This window comes from Argentina anserina, chromosome 2 (assembly GCF_933775445.1).
Source record: "Argentina anserina chromosome 2, drPotAnse1.1, whole genome shotgun sequence".
Lineage (NCBI taxonomy): Eukaryota > Viridiplantae > Streptophyta > Magnoliopsida > Rosales > Rosaceae > Argentina > Argentina anserina.
Window position 1 is genome coordinate 16,969,345 of NC_065873.1, and position 18,418 is coordinate 16,987,762.

General features: G+C 35.2%; 1 protein-coding gene across 1 annotated transcript; it reads left to right on the plus strand.

Annotated features, from left to right (window-relative positions):
* The first annotated feature begins 629 nt into the window (after positions 1–629).
* Positions 630–2,822, plus strand: LOC126782749 (chloroplast envelope quinone oxidoreductase homolog). Its single transcript, XM_050508061.1, has 4 exons — positions 630–752; positions 979–1,120; positions 1,782–1,873; positions 1,964–2,822. The coding sequence occupies exons 1-4, from the start codon at positions 678–680 to the stop codon at positions 2,654–2,656; spliced, it is 1,002 nt and encodes a 333-aa protein (XP_050364018.1). The 5' UTR covers positions 630–677; the 3' UTR covers positions 2,657–2,822.
* The last annotated feature ends 15,596 nt before the right edge of the window (positions 2,823–18,418 follow it).

The window sequence follows — 18,418 nt, forward strand, 5'->3', positions numbered from 1 at the left end:
ATAAATAAATTTTTGGGAGACTTATGAAGTAAGAAACTTCTATCATTAGTTCAAATACTACTCGCCCCGTTATATATTATTTAATTAAGTAAATAACTCAATTACTAGGTACAACTAATATTTTTTTGAGTTGAACTCACAACCTCTTACTTAAAACGAAACCATGCCACTAGATCAATTGGGAGATGAACTGTTTTTCCCTCTTCATGTTTGGAATAATTGGATTCAAAGTGAAGTTAGCTCAATGGGGACGTCCAGAAAAACATGAAATCCAGAAGAAATTTGGCCAAAATAGCAAATTTAGGGTGCATGTCGCCATATAGAACCTCCCAAAAAAAAAACTAACGAAACCATGCCACTAGATCAATTGGGAGATGAACTGTTTTTCCCTCTTCATGTTTGGAATAATTGGATTCAAAGTGAAGTTAGCTCAATGGGGACGTCCAGAAAAACATGAAATCCAGAAGAAATTTGGCCAAAATAGCAAATTTAGGGTGCATGTCGCCATATATAACCTCCAAAAAAAAAACTAACTGTAGGTGAGTTTTTGTAGAAACACGTTATTATTTACGTCACCGTCCATCTGACGGTGGCATCTATACATACCGTACACACGGAGCTAATTAGAATCCGAATCCCATTCCGTAAATCTAGAAGCACCCTCTCTCTCTTTCTCTATGGAAGCCATGGCGGCCAAACTTATGCATGCGGTTCACTACGACGCTTACGGCGGAGGACCCTCTGGTCTCAAGGTTCTCTCTCTGCTCTCTCTGGTTTTCTTACTGAGTTTTTTCACACTCTTTTCCCACCTTAATTTTTGTGTTTCATTCCTCCATGTTCTGCAATATCAACAGAAGATGTGTTAAAGAGTATATATGTTAGCATCTGGCAATAGTCGAAATTGAACGATTAGAAGATGTAGTTTTCTTGCTGCTTTATGAATTGATAGGCATATGATTATGATGATTGTTGTTGCAGCATGTTGAGATTCCGATCCCAAGTCCGAAGAAAGATGAGGTTTTGCTCAAAGTGGAAGCGGCTAGCATAAACCCAGTTGATTGGAAGATTCAGAAAGGCGTTGCGCGCCCTCTTTTCCCACGCAGATTTCCTTATGTTCCTGGTAACTTTGCATTTCTCTTATCACTGTTTGTGGTTTTGTCACTTTGTTATTGTGAGATACCTAATTTGAGTAATTGATTTTCTTCTGTTGGAGACTTGGAGTGGGTCTGAGCGGTCAAGGTTACATGAACGTGTGTAGATTGGTAAAGTTACATGTGGGTACTGATGGGAAATTTGTGTTTATTTTTTATTTTTACAAGGACAGAAGTAAAAGAAATGGGATCTGCTTTGATACCTCTTATCGCTGATCGCTGTTTATGGTGTTTTGTAGTGTGATTTAGGCACTTATGTTTAGTTTTTGGATAAATAGGTGCTTAGCTCCAAGAATTAAGCTTGATAAGTCGTCTTGATACATAGCATTTGACTGATCCTAGGTGTTATGTCATTGGCAACTTAAGGCATTTCTCACTTTGCGATTGGGATTGCCCTTGAAAAGTTTAATAGTGAATCCTCATTATAAGCTCTGATTTATAAGCATAACTATTGGGAGAGTTCTTGAACTGCTGAATTATTATCTACTCAAGATGTTTAAATTGATATATATCCTCTTATACCTAATGAGGTTAGTAGTTTGCTTTATATGCATCAGTGCCTAACTGTCTTTGACTTTGTGGCTGGTAATTTTGTTTTTCGAATTTGACTGTTGCAATCGGTTGGTACAGTTACTGATGTGGCTGGAGAGGTCGTGGAGGTTGGACAAGGAGTTCAGAAGTTTAAAGCAGGCGACAAAGTTGTGGCATATCTCCACATATCTGTAAGTCTTCAATTTAATATATTCTCATGTGTAATAATTTGTTTTATGCTGATTTCATCCTTTGCCTAACTCTATTTGTTGTCGTATTAGAGTGGCGGTGGATTTGCTGAATATGCAACTGCAACTGAGAGTTTGACGGTTAGTAGGCCACCTGAAGTTTCAGCAGCTGAAGCTGCAGGATTACCTGTTGCTGGTCTCACAGCTCACCAATGTCTCACCCAAGCTGCAGGAGTCAAGCTTGATGGCACCGGCCCGCAGAAGAACATATTGGTTACTGCTGCCTCTGGTGGTGTGGGTCAGTATGCAGTCCAACTAGCAAAGATGGGAAACACTCATGTCACAGCTACTTGTGGAGCTCGTAACACTGATTTTGTCAAGAGCTTAGGAGCTGATGAGGTTCTTGACTACAAGACCCCAGAAGGGGCAGCTCTGAAGAGTCCATCTGGTCGCAAATATGATGCAGTGATCCACTGTGCAACGGGTGTTCCTTGGTGCACTTTTGAGCCAAATTTGAGTCCAAATGGGAAGGTTATAGACATTACTCCAGGTCCAAGTGCATTGCTTACTTCTGCTCTAAAGACACTCACTTTCTCCAAGAAGAAACTCGTGCCGCTGCTCATGAATGCCAAGGCAGAGAATCTGGATTATCTTGTGAAGTTGGTGAAGGATGGAAAGCTGAAAACGGTAATCGACTCAAAGTATCCTCTGAGCAAGGCTGAAGAAGCTTGGGCTAAAAGTATTGATGGGCATGCTACTGGGAAGATCATTGTGGAGCCTTTATAGTTATAGTAAGTTACCAAGTGTGTGTTGCATATACTTGGTATATGCTAAACTGCTATAGAATGTCTGGACTTAAAAATATGTGGATTATGTTATACAGTACATGACAGGGTCAGACATGTAATCTTCTCTTGTTTATTGGAAGATAAGAGTATTATACTATTATACATGTTGGATGTGATTCAATAAAATGTTAGTTGACCCATTTGACACATAGAAACCCATTGAACCGGACAATTTTGTTGTTTTGTATATGACTTCCGCTGCTAGTATTAGATGTAAGGTTGTGAACTTGTGATTGTCTAAAGAAAAAACTAATGTATTGAGAGAAACGCAAATGAAAGATACCGCCACTCGTTTCATGGCTAGATTCCAACAAAAGGAAGAACAAGAACTCCTTCACTTTAAATATTTTCTAGCTATTTTTTTTCCAATGTCATAAAAGGCGCCTCGATCATTATGTTTTGAACATCGTTTTCTTCAAGAGCTCAACTAATAGTTTAAACACAACAACGCGTAATTTTTAGTAGAATTTAAGACGTGCTACTTATAGAAACCAGCCTCGTACCCGTGCACACGTGTTTTGATCACATGAATTTGTAGAATTTTATTTGAAGTTTATTTTAAAAGACAATCATTTTATGTAATTGTATTTTCTACGAATGATAGTTTTGGTAAAACACATTGGTGAAACATTTGTATTTTTACATAATTGTCCTTCTGTCTAAGTGAGGATAAAATTATAGACTAGTAGATTTGACAGCTCATAATTTAGTGAAACTTTTGAGTGTTGATTTTATAGTAGTAGAGATGAGAATGATGCCACCTAAGAGCATCTCTAATAGCTCTTATATAAATTCTCTATTATAGAGGAAGAAATCACAAAATCTCTATAAAAAAATGTCACCAACTCCAACGGTTCTTCTATTTTATTCGACAAACTTAAATTCATTTCAATATAATCTGGTGAGTATATGGAAATATTGTGTATTTTTTCAAATTAAAGAAAATTAAATTTTTGACTTTATTAACGTTTTCCCATTTTAAGGTAGAAAAAGTGAATTCTAAAGATAATTAATAAAATTTAGAGATTTTTCATTTAATTATATAAGTTTTAAGAATTCTATAAATGTATAGATTTTCATTCTATCTTACCACTTTTTCTATAATAGAATATGTTTTACATGAGTTGTTAGAGTAAAAATGTGATATTTTTCCTCTAGAATAGAAATAATTCTCGAGTTTTAGAACAACGTTGGAAATGCTCTATATAAATCAAACTTGTGGCTGAAAGTGTGTTGGGATCACGGTTATTGTATTAGCAAAAAATCCAGGTGTCATAAATGGCATCTCCATTATTTGAAGCGGTGATTTATACACCTCGAGTTACAACTCGAACCCCCACTCCTGTAATCTAGACTCTCTCTGTCTCTGGCAGCCATGGCGGCGAAACTTATGCATGCGCTTCAGTACAACTCTTATGGTGGAGTAGCTTCCGGTCTAAAGGTTCGTTTTCCTCCATCTGCCTTCTTTTCTTCTAGTACAGATTTTCTTATCTTTTCTCATAAGTTCCACAATGTTCAATACTATCAACAAAACTGTATCAACTCATTGGGGATTTGACGAGGCTATTTATGTTAGGGGTGGACAAATTGATCCGTAAATCGAAAAAAATCGGACCCGAACTCAAACCAAACCCGAAAAAACCACCGAAACCTGAATAAAACCGAACCGAAAATAAAAAAATCGAACCGAACTGATTTTGTTTGGGTTGGGTTTTGGGTTCAGTCCCTTAGAAACCGAACCGATCCGAAAAACCCGAAGTCAATGGTCAACGTTACAAAACGACATCATTTTGTCATATTTATTATTTTACATTATTATTATTTTTAAAATAAATAAAAATAGTGTAGTCGGCCTCACAGCCGCACCTAATTTCTAACTTAATTGACCTAATGTATAAGAGGCGCATTATTTAACCGTTTTGTTTCCTTCATATAGTCGCTTCATAATGCGATAGTTTTATTTTAAACCTAATATAAATGTTATGATACATTAGTTGACACGTAGGCAATCACCAACTCTAATTCGACACAAGCAGTGAAGCAGATGTGATCGGTATATATATCTAGGGACCACGTAAAAATTTCATCCATTTTGGACATGGTTTGACCGTTCGTACCTACGGTTAACTAAAAAAGATGCGTTTTGACATATTGAAAAACCATTGACCGGGGTTTTGCCAAATAGATTTCTTCAATGCGACCGCGCACGATAAGTAACAAAAATTAGGTGATTTAAGATATGCAAACGGCTTTCGGCGTTCGCATATTTGTAATAGGTCCTCCCTTAAGGCATAATAGTGGTGTTTTCGATTTACTGAAAATTCCGACAGTCAAATGAGGTCTGAATTGGATAAAATTTTTATAGGGTCACTAAATATATATACCGATCACATCAGCTGGTGTCGATCGATCCCTAGAAGTTTTCTTCATATAGTCACTTCATAATGCGATTGTTTTATTTTAAACCTAATATAAAGGTTATGATACATTAGTTGACACTTAGGTGATCGTCAACTCTAATTCGAAATATGGTCGATCGATACCAGCAGATGTGATTGGTATATATATTTAGGGACCCCGTAAAAATTTCATCCGTTTTGGACATTGTTTGACCGTTCGTACCTACGGTCAACAAAAAAGAGGCGTTTTCACATAATAAAACCTCATTGACCGGGGTTTTGCCAAATAGATTTATTCAGTGCGACCGCGCACGATAGGTAACAAAAATTAGGTGACTTCAGATATGCAAACGACTTTCGGCGTTCGCATCTTTGTAATAGGTCCTCCCTTAGGGCATAATAGTGGTGTTTTTGATTTACCGAAAATTCCAACGGTTAAATGAGTTCTGCATTGGATGAAATTTTTATAGGGTCACTAAATATATATACCGACGATATCGGATGGTATCGATTGATCCCGAGAAGTTTCCATCATATAGTCGCTTCATAATGCGATAGTTTTATTATAAATCTAATATAAAGGTATGATACATTAGTTGACACTTCGGCGGTCGATAACTCCAGTTCGAAATATGGTCGATCGACACCAGCAGATGTGATCAGTATATATAGTTAGGGAACCCGTAAAAATTTTGTCAGTTTTGGATATTGATTGACAGTCCGTACCTATGGTCAACAAAAAAAATGCGTTTTGACATATTAAAATCTTCATTGACCGGGGCTTTCCCAAATGGGTTTTTTTGGTGCGACTGCACACAATCGGTGACAAAAATTAGGTGATTTCATATCTGCAAACGGCTTTTAGTGTTTGCAATTTGGTATTGGGTCTTCCCTTATGACATATTAGTGTTATTTTCGGGTAAAAGCCCATCGGGCTTGCGGGACTCGGCGAGCTTTTCGGATCCACGGGCTAAATGATGAGGCATAAGTAAATTAGGTATGGAATAATCATTAGACCATTAGTTTTTCATTTTATGTTAAATTTTGTATTTTTAAAATTAATATATAATATTACGTATTTTACATACGGGTAAAACTGAAAAAAAAAACAGAACCGTACGGGTTGGGTTGGGTTGTGGGTCACAGTCTCTAAAATAGAAAAACCGAACCGAACCGAATTTAAAATTTGAGTTGAGTTATGAGTTTTGTTCAAAACCGAACCGAATGGACCGTGTCCACCACTAATTTATGTTAACAATTGAAATCAATAGTTACAATTGTTATGGTTGTTAAAGTCAACTTTGTGATCGAATATATTACTATTAGTACTGCTTAATAAACTGATGGATGAATGTTTGTTGTTGCAGCATGTTGAGGTTCCGATCCCAACTCCGAAGAAAGATGAGGTTTTGCTGAAATTGGAAGCCGCTAGCATCAATCCGATTGATTGGAAAGTTCAGAAAGGCATGCTGCGCCCTTTCTTACCACGCAAGTTCCCTTATATACCTGGTAATTCTGTCTTTCTAATCCTCAAGTGTGCCTTTGTGTGCTTTCGTAATTGGAGGTGATGAGTATCTAGTTAGTCAATTGTGAATGCAATATCTTAACTACAAAATGCATCGAATTTTCTTGTCAATGTTCTGTTTGCCTTGAATTTGAACAGTTTCTGGGTTACTTAACTACAAAGAGCATCTCTAACACGAGAAATTATCATATATACCCGCCATATATTCACGTGGCGTACCCCCTAATGTTAGTTTTTCATTTTTACTGTGATTGTTTCTGATTGGTTCTTATATATGTTAATTATACCATGACGTAATATGATTGACTGGGTACACCTCATGACAGCACCACATGGTGTGGCGGGTACACAGAATAATTACTCAACAATTCCTTTTAATTCTCTATTATAGAGAATGAAAACACAAAATTCTCTAAAACAAGTTGCCTCAACTCTAACAGCTCATTTATTTTATTGTATAAAATTAAATGTAAATGTGTATAATTAAATGAAAATAAATTGAATCTCATAATGTCATAATTTATACCAAGGCCAAGAATGAATGATAAATCATTTTTTTTATTTTGGTTATTTTTAGGATAAATAGTAAATTTGTTTTAGTAAGTAATAAAGTTTAGAAATTGTTTTGAAAATTCTACAAATTTAGATATTTTGTTTCTCTCTCTTCCCACTTTCTCTATTATAGAAGACGGTTTAGAGAAGTTGTTGAAGCTAAAAATTAGTATTTTTCATCTATATTAGAGATTATTTGAGTTTTAGATAAGCTGATGGAGATACTCTAACATACATTACTGGTAATCTGGTATGACTACGTACAAGTAAGTGTTGTGAGGAACTTCGATATATAAGAACCAAGAGTTCTAGACTTGTAGACTTAAACATTTTTTATGTTGAGCATATCAGTGTTTATTGTGTTTAGTAGTGTTGAAGTGTTGCTTGCATCAGGCAGCTAACTATGTACGTGACTTCACAAATATCATGCAAGCTACTGATCGATATAAATCACTTGATTTTGATTAGTCACTGCATCACTGGAAACATAACGCATGTCCCTTGCAGATCGCATTTGCTCATTTATAACTTAATTATAATTTTTTTACTATAGATGTCGTAAGGTAGATCGAAAAGTTGAAGTTGTTATATTATTTCCCGTCATAGATGTCTAAATATAGGATTTCTACTAGGACCTCCACATGAGAAATTATTATATATACCCGCTACATATCCTACGTGGCGTATCCTCTTAATGTTATTGATCCATTTTTTACTGTGATTGTTTCTGATTGGTTATTATATGTAAATAAACTGTTATCATTTTCACCGCGTGTATGTTAATTATATCATGGCTAGGGCTGTCAATGGGTCGTGTCGGGTTGGGTTCGTATCGGGTCAAGGTGTCTCGTGTGTTATCAAATGTAAATCCAAACCCAACCCATTTAATAATCGTGTCAAAAATATAAACTCAAACTCAACCTATTTATTAAATGAGTTAGCCATTTCCAACTCGTTTAACCGATTTAATAAATATATTTGTCATTTTAGATAAGATAATTAACTAAAACAATAATCAAATAAAAAAATTCATTGTATTACCCAAAATTCTAGTTCAAAATGAAAAAAAACTTGTTAAACCTTTATATACATATAATATTACCATTTTTAAATAGCTTGTGTACGCATATTTTATATAGAATTTAGTTCCAGAAAATTTTCTTATTTTATTTGTTTCTAAAAATTAAATATTCCGTCTTTGATTATTTAATTTATTTTTAATTTTCTTAAGTTTTGCATATACCTACTTTGGTCATTTGACATTCATGCAAAATATTATTAGAAATATAAATTTATAGGGATGTGTATTAAGTGTTTAATGGTGTGTATTTAAAACTTCTCCTCCAAGTAATGGTGCCAGCCTAAGAGAAGAAAAATCTCCTCACCGCCGTTGACCCAGATTGTTTGGTATGTAGATAAATAATTTAAATTCTTAAATTACCTCTAGAAATTGTAAAATTGAATATTAAAAAGATTGATACATGGTTCCTATATAATATCTCAGACATTTTTTAAAAGGGGCTAAATCTCCCTTTAGCCCTTGAATTTTGGCATCTGTCTTAATCGAAATGGTCCTTCAAGTTACAGTTGTTAATCTTAAAAGTCAATTCCATCCAATACCGTCGTTAGATTGATGATGTGGACAATAAGCTTCCCAACTCAAAGCCATGTTATCAAAATTATGTTAGTAGATTTGGAGGTCCACCCTCTAGAATGGAAAATTCTAACATACCGTGCTATTTTTATGTGTGTGTAAAAAAAAAACATACCAAACAAATAGAGAAAGAGGTGTAATAAAGACTACAAGATTCAATTTGATGAAAATTGAATGGTGATGATTTTATTTATATCATATGTAGTGCTGCATGATAGACGAATTCCACCTAAAATCTCATTTTATGCAACTTCCTAGCTATATTGTAACAAAGACATGTAGGAATTATGACACACCTGACATGCGCCTTCTTCGGGACTCCAGGGAGTTGCGTTCAATAGAATGAGGCCCATACAATTCCTTATTTGAGTTTTAACTTGTTACTATTTTGCCGTTTGTATGAACTTCTTTTGCTAAGAAGTAGTTAAGTTCATACACTATTGTTTGGAAGCATCGTTATTTAGTAGTTTGTATGAACTTCTTTTGTTAGGAATGATAAAAAATTATTAGTAATATTATTAAATTTCTCATTTGTCTAAATTTATAATATAATAATAATTATTATTATTTTAGAAATAATATTTTCTAGATTTAATAATAATTTAGAATTGAATTAAAATAGACAGCAAAGAATAAATTTCGCCGGCTAACTAACTCCAATAGAACGACAAAAACAAAAGTTTTGTGGGTTTAGTATTCCGTGACCTAACAAACCTGGAGACAAACAATGAATGTCCATCCACTGAGATAGTCTTTGTGTGGAAACTTTTGTAATTAAATATATGTCTTGACAAACATTTTTCGTCGGCTTAGTCGAAACAAATCGTCCTTAAAAATTTAGGACGACACAAGCAGTTGTTGTTATTTCTTCGGCACCATCTTGAGTTGACGACTCTTAGACAATGATATTCTCATCGACTAAGTACTTTGCACGACGCATCTGGCTCTTAAACGACAAATTATTTTGGATTAATTTCAATTTACTATCATGAATTTTAAGTCAATTATCAGTTGTGTCCCTATTTTATTATTTTAGTCACATGTACCCTTGTAGTCTTAAAAACATCACATCAGATGAAATTTCAAATTTAAGCTTATGGTGACGTCAAGATATGTATGTGGAAGAGACAATGAGGGCCTAGCCGCCTAGCATTCAGTTTCTTACCCTTTATGGAGGCAAAAACATCTTTCAGCTATGTGTTTCACCATTTTATAGCGGAAGTGTGAATTTTTTATAAAATTTTGTTCGAGTTTGATTAAATTTAAAAGTACAAGGGTATAGATGGTTATATAACTCATGAAATGAGGTTGTTGAGTATTTTTCCAAATGTAACTTGCAAATACAGATTGATTGTAATTTTAAAAATTTGTTGGTAGTGGGAAAGGAATCTTCAAAAATGGAGTTGTTGAGCATTTTTTCAATGGTAACGATTAATTGTAAGTTTTAGAGCTTTTGTTGCGAGTGGGAAACAAATCTTTAAAATTGGGGTTGTTGAGTATAATTCTGAAGGTAACTTGTAATTACAGAAAGATTGAGATTTTTTTGTTGATAATGGGAAATAAATCTAAACAGAAGGGTTGTTGTGTTATAGGAAACTAATAAAACTTTGAGAAGTGAATACGATGGAAAGTAGTCTTCATTTTTCATTGATGAATAACCCTTTATATAAGGATGTTACAACAAGGTGTAACCATAAATCCTACTTAATTTATAACCCTATCACTATAGTCAAAGACTGAACTTTATTTGACATATCCAAACTATGTTTGGATAAGCACATCAATATTTTTCAACACTCCCCCTTGTGCAATCCAAACTTAGTACTTCTCTTGTTGCCTCATTAAAACCTTGTCGAGTAACAAAAACCCTGTAGAACAAAAATAACCTCGAAATTAGCACATCAATATTTAAGATATATACCCTACTCAAAATTCTTCATATCAAAGTTAAGTAGACTTAATCTTAAGAAGTGTTTGTTATTAATAAAAGAATTAGGGTGAAATATGCTCAGTAGACCTCCACGATATCACAACTTTTCCCATGGTTAAAATATACCCAGGGAACGACTTTTGTGCGAATCAGAAAAATACCCTAGCAAAGCCTACCAAAACATTACAAGGAATTTTGATAAAAAGGGACAATACTAGTGGGGTTCGATATCATTACGTCTCAATATGTAATTTGTAGAGATCTCTATATTATTAGGAATATGTTCTAACAGGTGAGCTGTCCCTCAATGATTACCATAATCTATATATATTATATTGAGACGAATTTGAGTATCGACAATAAATAGAGGTGGCAACACCATGCCGAAATCCTTATAGTGGTGTCATATCCTCTTGAGTAAAGGCCAGTCATTGTAGGCATGCTTGCAACATGTATATGTGAAATCATCACTTTATCAATATTAGAAAACGCATAAGTCATCAAATTTTACATTATGAAGATTGATTAGTATTCTAAACACTTCATTGTCATATTGTGTGATTTGGGGATCATGATGATATATATCTAGTGAGGACAGTCCACGACACTTTATCTTGTTCTTATTGAATATTCTTTGTTCTTATATCCCCCTAACGATGTGAAAATTCTAAGCTAGGTATTTTATATAATAGACTATATATTGATGGAGACTCACCTCCAACATAAATACATAATCATCTCTACGGATTCATCACATATTGTGGTGTGGCGGCGCAACATTTAACATATCAAATATGTCCGCAAGCTAGTTAAATCAATTTATCAATTTTTTAACCCGTCATTTAGCCCGCGGAGGCCCACAAGCTTGACGAGTTTTTACCCGGCCCGGCCCGCGAGAAAACCCGCTTCCGTGGGTAGAGGACCGGGCTTAAATTAGAGGTGTGAAACCCGGTCCGACCCGTAAAAGCCCGTCAAATAATAAAATATTATACATACATGTTTTATTAGGTTTAGAATAAAACTATCGCATTATGAAGCAACTATATGAAGGAAACGTCTCGGGATCGATCGACACCAGTCGATATGATCGGTATATATATTTAGTGACCTTGTAAAAATTTCATCAAATTCAGATATCGTTTAACCGTCTGAATTTTCGGTAAACCGAAAACAACACTAATATGACATAAGGGAATACCCATTACCAAAATGTGAACACCGAAAGCCGTTTGCATGTTTGAAATCATCTAATTTTTGTCATCTATTGTGTGCGGTCGCACCAAGGGATTTTAATATGTCAAAACGCCTTTTTTTTACCGTAGGTACAGACGGTCAAACAATATCCAAAACGAACGAAATATTTTTACGGGTTCCCTAAATATATATACTGATCACATCTGCTGGTGTCGATCGACCATATTTCAAACTAGGGTTATTGATCGCCGAAGTGTCCACTAATGTATCATAACCTTTATATTAGGTTTATAATAAAACTATCACATTATGAAAACAACTATATGAAAGAAACTTCTCGAAATCGATCAACACCATCTGATGAAGCGACTATATGAAGGAAAATTCTCGGGATCAATCGACACTAGCCGATGTGATCGGTATATATATTTAGTGACCCTGTAAAAATTACATCAAATTCGGATTTCGTTTAACCGTCATAATTTTCAGTAAATCGAAAACACCACTAATATGCCTTAAGGGATGACCTATTACAAATATGTGAACACCAAAAACGGTTTGCATATCTGAAATCATCTAATTTTTGTTACCTATCGTGCGTGGTCGAATTGAAGAAATGTATTTGGTAAAGCCCTGGTCAATGGGGTTTCAATATGTAAAAATGTCTCTTTTATAGTTAACTGTGGTATGAACAGTCAAATCATATCCAAAACGGACAAAATTTTTACGGGTTCCCTAAATATATATACCGATCACATCTACTGGTGTAGATCGACCATATTTCGAATTGGAGTTGTCGATCGCCGAAGTGTCCACTAATGTATTATAACTTTTATATTAGGTTTATAATAAAACTATCACATTATGAAATAACTATATGAAAGAAACTTCTCGAAATCGATCAACACCATCTGATGTGATCAGTATATATATTTAGTGATAATTTTAAAATTTCATCCAATTCGACCTCGTTTGACCGTCAAAATTTTCGGTAAATCGAAAACACCACTAATATGCCATAAGGGAGGATCTATTACAAATATGTAAACGCCGAAAGCCGCTTGCATATCTGAAATCACCTAATTTTTGTTACCTATCATGCGCGGTCACATTGAAGAAATCTATTTAGCAAAGCCTTGGTGAATGAAGTTTCAATATGCAAAACACATATTTTTTAGTTGACCGTTGGTACGAACAGTCAAATCATGTCCAAAACAGACGAAATGTTTACGGGTTCCATAAATATATATACCGATCACATCTACTGGTATCGATCGACCATATTTCGAATTGAAGTTGTCGATCGCCGAAGTGTCCACTAATGTATTATAATCTTTATATTAGGTTTATAATAAAACTATCACATTATGAAGCGACTATATGAAGGAAACTTCTCGGAACCCATCGACACAATCCGATATGATAAGTATATATATTTAGTGATCATTTTAAAATTTCATCGAATTCGGACCTCGTTTGACCGTCAGAATTTCTGGTGAACCAAAAACAACACTAATATGCCCTAAGGGGGGAGCAATTACCAAGATGCGAATGTGGAAAGTTGTTTACATATTTGAAATAACCTAATTTTTTATCACCGATCGTACGTGGTCGCAACGAGGAAACCCATTTGGCAAAGCCTCAGTGAATAGGGTTTTATTATGTGAAAACGCCTCGTTTTTGGTTGACCGTAGGTACAGACGGTCAAACCATGTTCAAAACGGATGAAATTTTTACAGGGTTCCTAAATATATATATCGATCACATCTATTGGTGTCGATCAACAATATTTTAAAACTAGAATTAATTTGTGACTTTTTTTAGAATGTTTTATAATAATTCTTTTATTATTTGAAACCCTTAAATTAGAATATTATATTTTTTTTCTAATACAAGGCCCGGCCCACTTTAGGTGGGCGGGCTTGGATCTTCATATTTGTGAAAATATCATACCCACTATTTATTTAAATTTACTAAGGCCTAGGCCGGGCCCACCACTCATGGTCCGGGCCGGGCCGAGCCGGTTGATGAGCCCTAGTCTCTATAGATACTCATTTACATTTGAGTCATGAGGTAATGCAACCTTACGCTAATAAACTCATTGTCAGTTTATGAAATTCATTGGTACTTGAAATATAAGTGTACACAATAATTATATGACACTTTATCAATAATATTACCAAAGATTACGTTATGATTTTGTCGAGCCAAATAAACTTTTTAATTCATAAACCAAGACATAAAAACCTTTTACATTTTTACTTAATATTCTTAAAAATGCACTAATCCAAAGTTGCAACATCTATATAATCCGGCAAGATTTGAAGTTTGCAAGTTAATGATTAGCCTCATTGGCTTATTGCCATATCCATCTTCTAATTAAGATGAACCTCATGCTTTATCATATTTCTACTGCGTTCACTGACTGCTTGCAAGATATCCATATTATTCTATTCATCTAACTCCACATTCTTATGAATCCGAAAATGATATGCTAGAGCAGGCAAAAAGCTCGTGATTATGCTCCTTAATGAATTCATGAATAATCCACTTTCCATCTATAAGAGCATCATAAAAAAATGTTGTTAGGTCCACAATCTTCTACGAACATAGCATCCAACAAGTCACTGGCCTCTTTGACCTTGTTGGCTTTACATAAACCATCCACCAGAGACTTCCACATCATCTCTCATTTCTTGCATAAATCGAGAAAGCCTTTTCATTTTCTCCAGCTTCACAGTGGCCATCGATCAAGGCACTGTAAGTAACATCATTAGGAATGCAACCTTGAATCAACATCATCTAAAAAAGTTGATTTGCATCAAATAACTTTCCTTGCTTCAAGGTATGCATGTATAAGAGCAGTATAAGTCACCACGTTTGGTGAACAACCATTTCCTACCATTTTATTAAACAAGTTTTGAGCCTGTTCAATAAGGCTAGCCTTAGAAAAACTATCAATTAAGATAGTATATGTGTAGAACAAAACCATTTTGTTTCATTTCTTTAAACAACAACAAAAAAACTTGTTCTACCTTGGAGGCATTGCACAAAAAGCCAATAACTTTAGTGCACGTTTAGTACCCCTCACTATTGTGTACCTCACTAATTTTTAATATTGTCATCCCCTCATAAGAGGAGGCTTAGACTACACTAATTTTGTACTACGTTTGGTGTGGTCAAGCATAAACCAAGCTACCCAAAATAGAGTTTACTAAAACGAAGAACACATAATAGAGAAGACCAAGAACAAACCAGCTGCATCAAACCAATTTGATTCTTATTTGCGAATTTGAATCATCCAATTTCAAGTATATTATACCCAGATGCTATCTTTACAAATCTCATCAATTCAAATTAAATTATGCATCCAAATTCCCAAATACCAATCACCCACAAGTCTCCGAGTTCCTAATTACCCAGTCCTTATTTAAGAACTAAAGAAACTATTGATTCTCAAAGGAAAAATGTTTAATTCAAATGAGAATTGAGATGAAACAAATGAATTACCGACCCCAAAACTCAGACTTAGATAGATTCATCAAACTCAATTTTTTTTTGAATTTCGAAATAGATCATCCATGAAATTCAACCAACATAACCAAATCAAGTCACCAACCAAACCCTATTTGATTCCTCACAATTCATAACCCCAAACACCCATAATTCTCAACGCTTTTCTCTTTAAAATTCACGTGAAAAAGAAAATAGAACAAACAATTCTCTCCCCTATTCCCCGCACTTTTAATCGGAAAATGCTCATCAAAATCAGAAAAACTCACACTAGAATTCGGAGGTTTTTCCCAGCTGTTGAAAAGAAGAGATAGAATGGCTCTGTGTTGAGCGAAGAAGAAAGGAGAAAGAGCGCTTGTCGCTAACCTCACTATCTAAGGACCAAAGAAAGGAGCACTCAGTTTAACACCACCTAAGGAGGTGAATCAAGAAACGCGGGGCTTGCTTAAGGTCATTTAAGTTTATACCCATGCAGAACAAACATGGGACTAGCTACTTTGTGCTCCTTATTTAACACAATCCGGGTTAATCCTAGCAAACAAACATGCACTTAGAGTATGTACTAGTGTCGGGAACAAAATATTTTCTCATCATTCCACCTATGATCTTGTAAGCTTTGTCAAATTTTCCATGGCCACAAAGACATCGGACAAAATGGCCAACATTTACCTGATATACCCATAGACTTGGCATAGTTTTGATTAACAATCATGCTACCACAATTTGAACATGCTCAGTACTATGAAAGTATGAAATTTCAAAAAAAATATTCAATCCGATAAGTCAAATGCATGATTAAATGAGTATGCAGCCTCATGTAAATCAAATTCAATGCCATTACATGGTTCAATGTCAGCATCCCCCTCAAAACTACCCTTGAACATCGATCCCTTTCAAGAAAAACTGAAATTCCCGCCACCACTATTTTGCGCTTCTTCCACAAGAGGAACCATATTCATATCTTCACTCACTCTACATCATTCATATTGTCTCGACTTTCCACCAACATTCCAACCAATCTCTGGTTTTCATTATGTTACAAATATAGCTAGCAATGGTTTAGTACCCGTTTCCAATAAGAAGTTCCAATCTTTCCAGTAAACTATCATACTGATACCTAAAAATGGAGTCAAGACAAAGGAATGGGAAATTGAGAGGGCGCAGCGAGAGGGGTGTTACACAAGTGCGCAAATCTGAGGAGAAATTAGGGTTTCTGATGGAAATTGGGGATCTGGATCCACTCGCCTTCTTCACATGCTCTTTACTCTTCCTTTTTCCTCGCGGCGTAATGAAAAGAATAATCATTGAGCTATGAAACAGATTAGTTCTCAAACAACCCATATTGCATCAACACAACACCATTTTTACTGCATTCTCTTGCTCATGAAAATTCTTTATCATACAAGTATAATATCTTCAATGCTCTTTACTTTTTGATAGCAAGTTTAGAACTCAATCTAATAATTCTCAAATCAGTTCCTTTCCAGACTTGCTGCGGTGATGTAAGGTGTGGAATGTGCTTACAAAGAAATACGTGAGCAGAAGATAGGGATGCACTATAGTGTGGGATTGCAGACTTGTTGCGAGGTAGTGGCGGTAGAAGAAATCAGTATTTATTAATCTTACACAGAAAATGTCATATAAATAACCCTATAAAGTGTACAATTATCCTACTTCCACTAATCACTCCGTGAATCTCTCATTCAATCACTCTCACGCTAACACTTCCCCCTCAAGTTGGCGCATACACATCAACAATACCAAATTTGTTAAGTGAGTCATAACGTGCCCTTTTAGACACTCATTTTGTGAGCATATCGGCAAGTTGCTCTTCTGTAGAAACAAAAAGAAAACTAATGATATTTATGTCTAGCTTCTCTTTTATAAAGTGACGATCAACCTCCACATGTTTTGTACGATCATGTTGCACACGATTGAAATATCAATAGCTGTCTTGTTGTCACAGTACAGCTGCATAACATACTTAGGCTTAATACCCAAGTCTTGTAGCAAATTTCTAAGCCATAATAATTCGCACACTCCATGAGCCATACCTTTGTACTCTGCTTCAACACTAGATCGAGCTACCACTTTTTGTTTCTTACTCTTCCATGTAACAAGATTACCCCAATTAAAGGTAAAGTACCCTGATGTGGAGTTCCGATCTGTAATATTTTCAGCCCAGTCTGCATATGCGAAGCCACAAACCTCAGAAATATTATTGTGATTAGAAAACATTACTCATCTCTCTGGAGCTGACTTCAAGTACCTTAAAATCCTTACAACAGCAACCATGTGGTCCACACTGAGATTATGCATGAACTGACTCACTACACTCATTGCATAAGCAACATCTGGTCTGGTATGTGATAAATAAATCAGGCGTCCAACTAATCTCTGATAACGAGGTTTTTCAGTAGACACTTGATTTGGATATTTTGCTAACTGATGGTTCTGCTCAATAGGAATATCAATGGGTGTGTAATCCAGCATACCGGTTTCTGTTAGTAGATCAAGGTTTTACTTCCTCTGACACAGATAGATACCATCACTTCCCCGGACTAACTCAATGTCCAAGAAGTACTTGAGTGTACCTAGGTCTTTCATCTCAAACTCTGTGGCTAGCTGTTTTTGTAATTTATCCAGCTCAACAGTATCATTCCCAGTTGCTACCATATCATCAACATATATAGTTAGGGCTGTTACATTCCCTTGTTAATGTCTAAGAAATAATGTGTGGTCTAAATTACTCTGTCTGTAGCCAATTCTCCTCATGAATTGTGAGAATCTTCCAAACTAAGCACGAGGTGACTGTTTAAGACCATAAAAAGACTTTCTCAATCTGCATACAAAGTTACTTGGAGAAGCGGCTGCATATCCAAGCGAAAGATCCATGTACACTTCTTCTGTAAGTTCTCCATGAAGGAATGCAT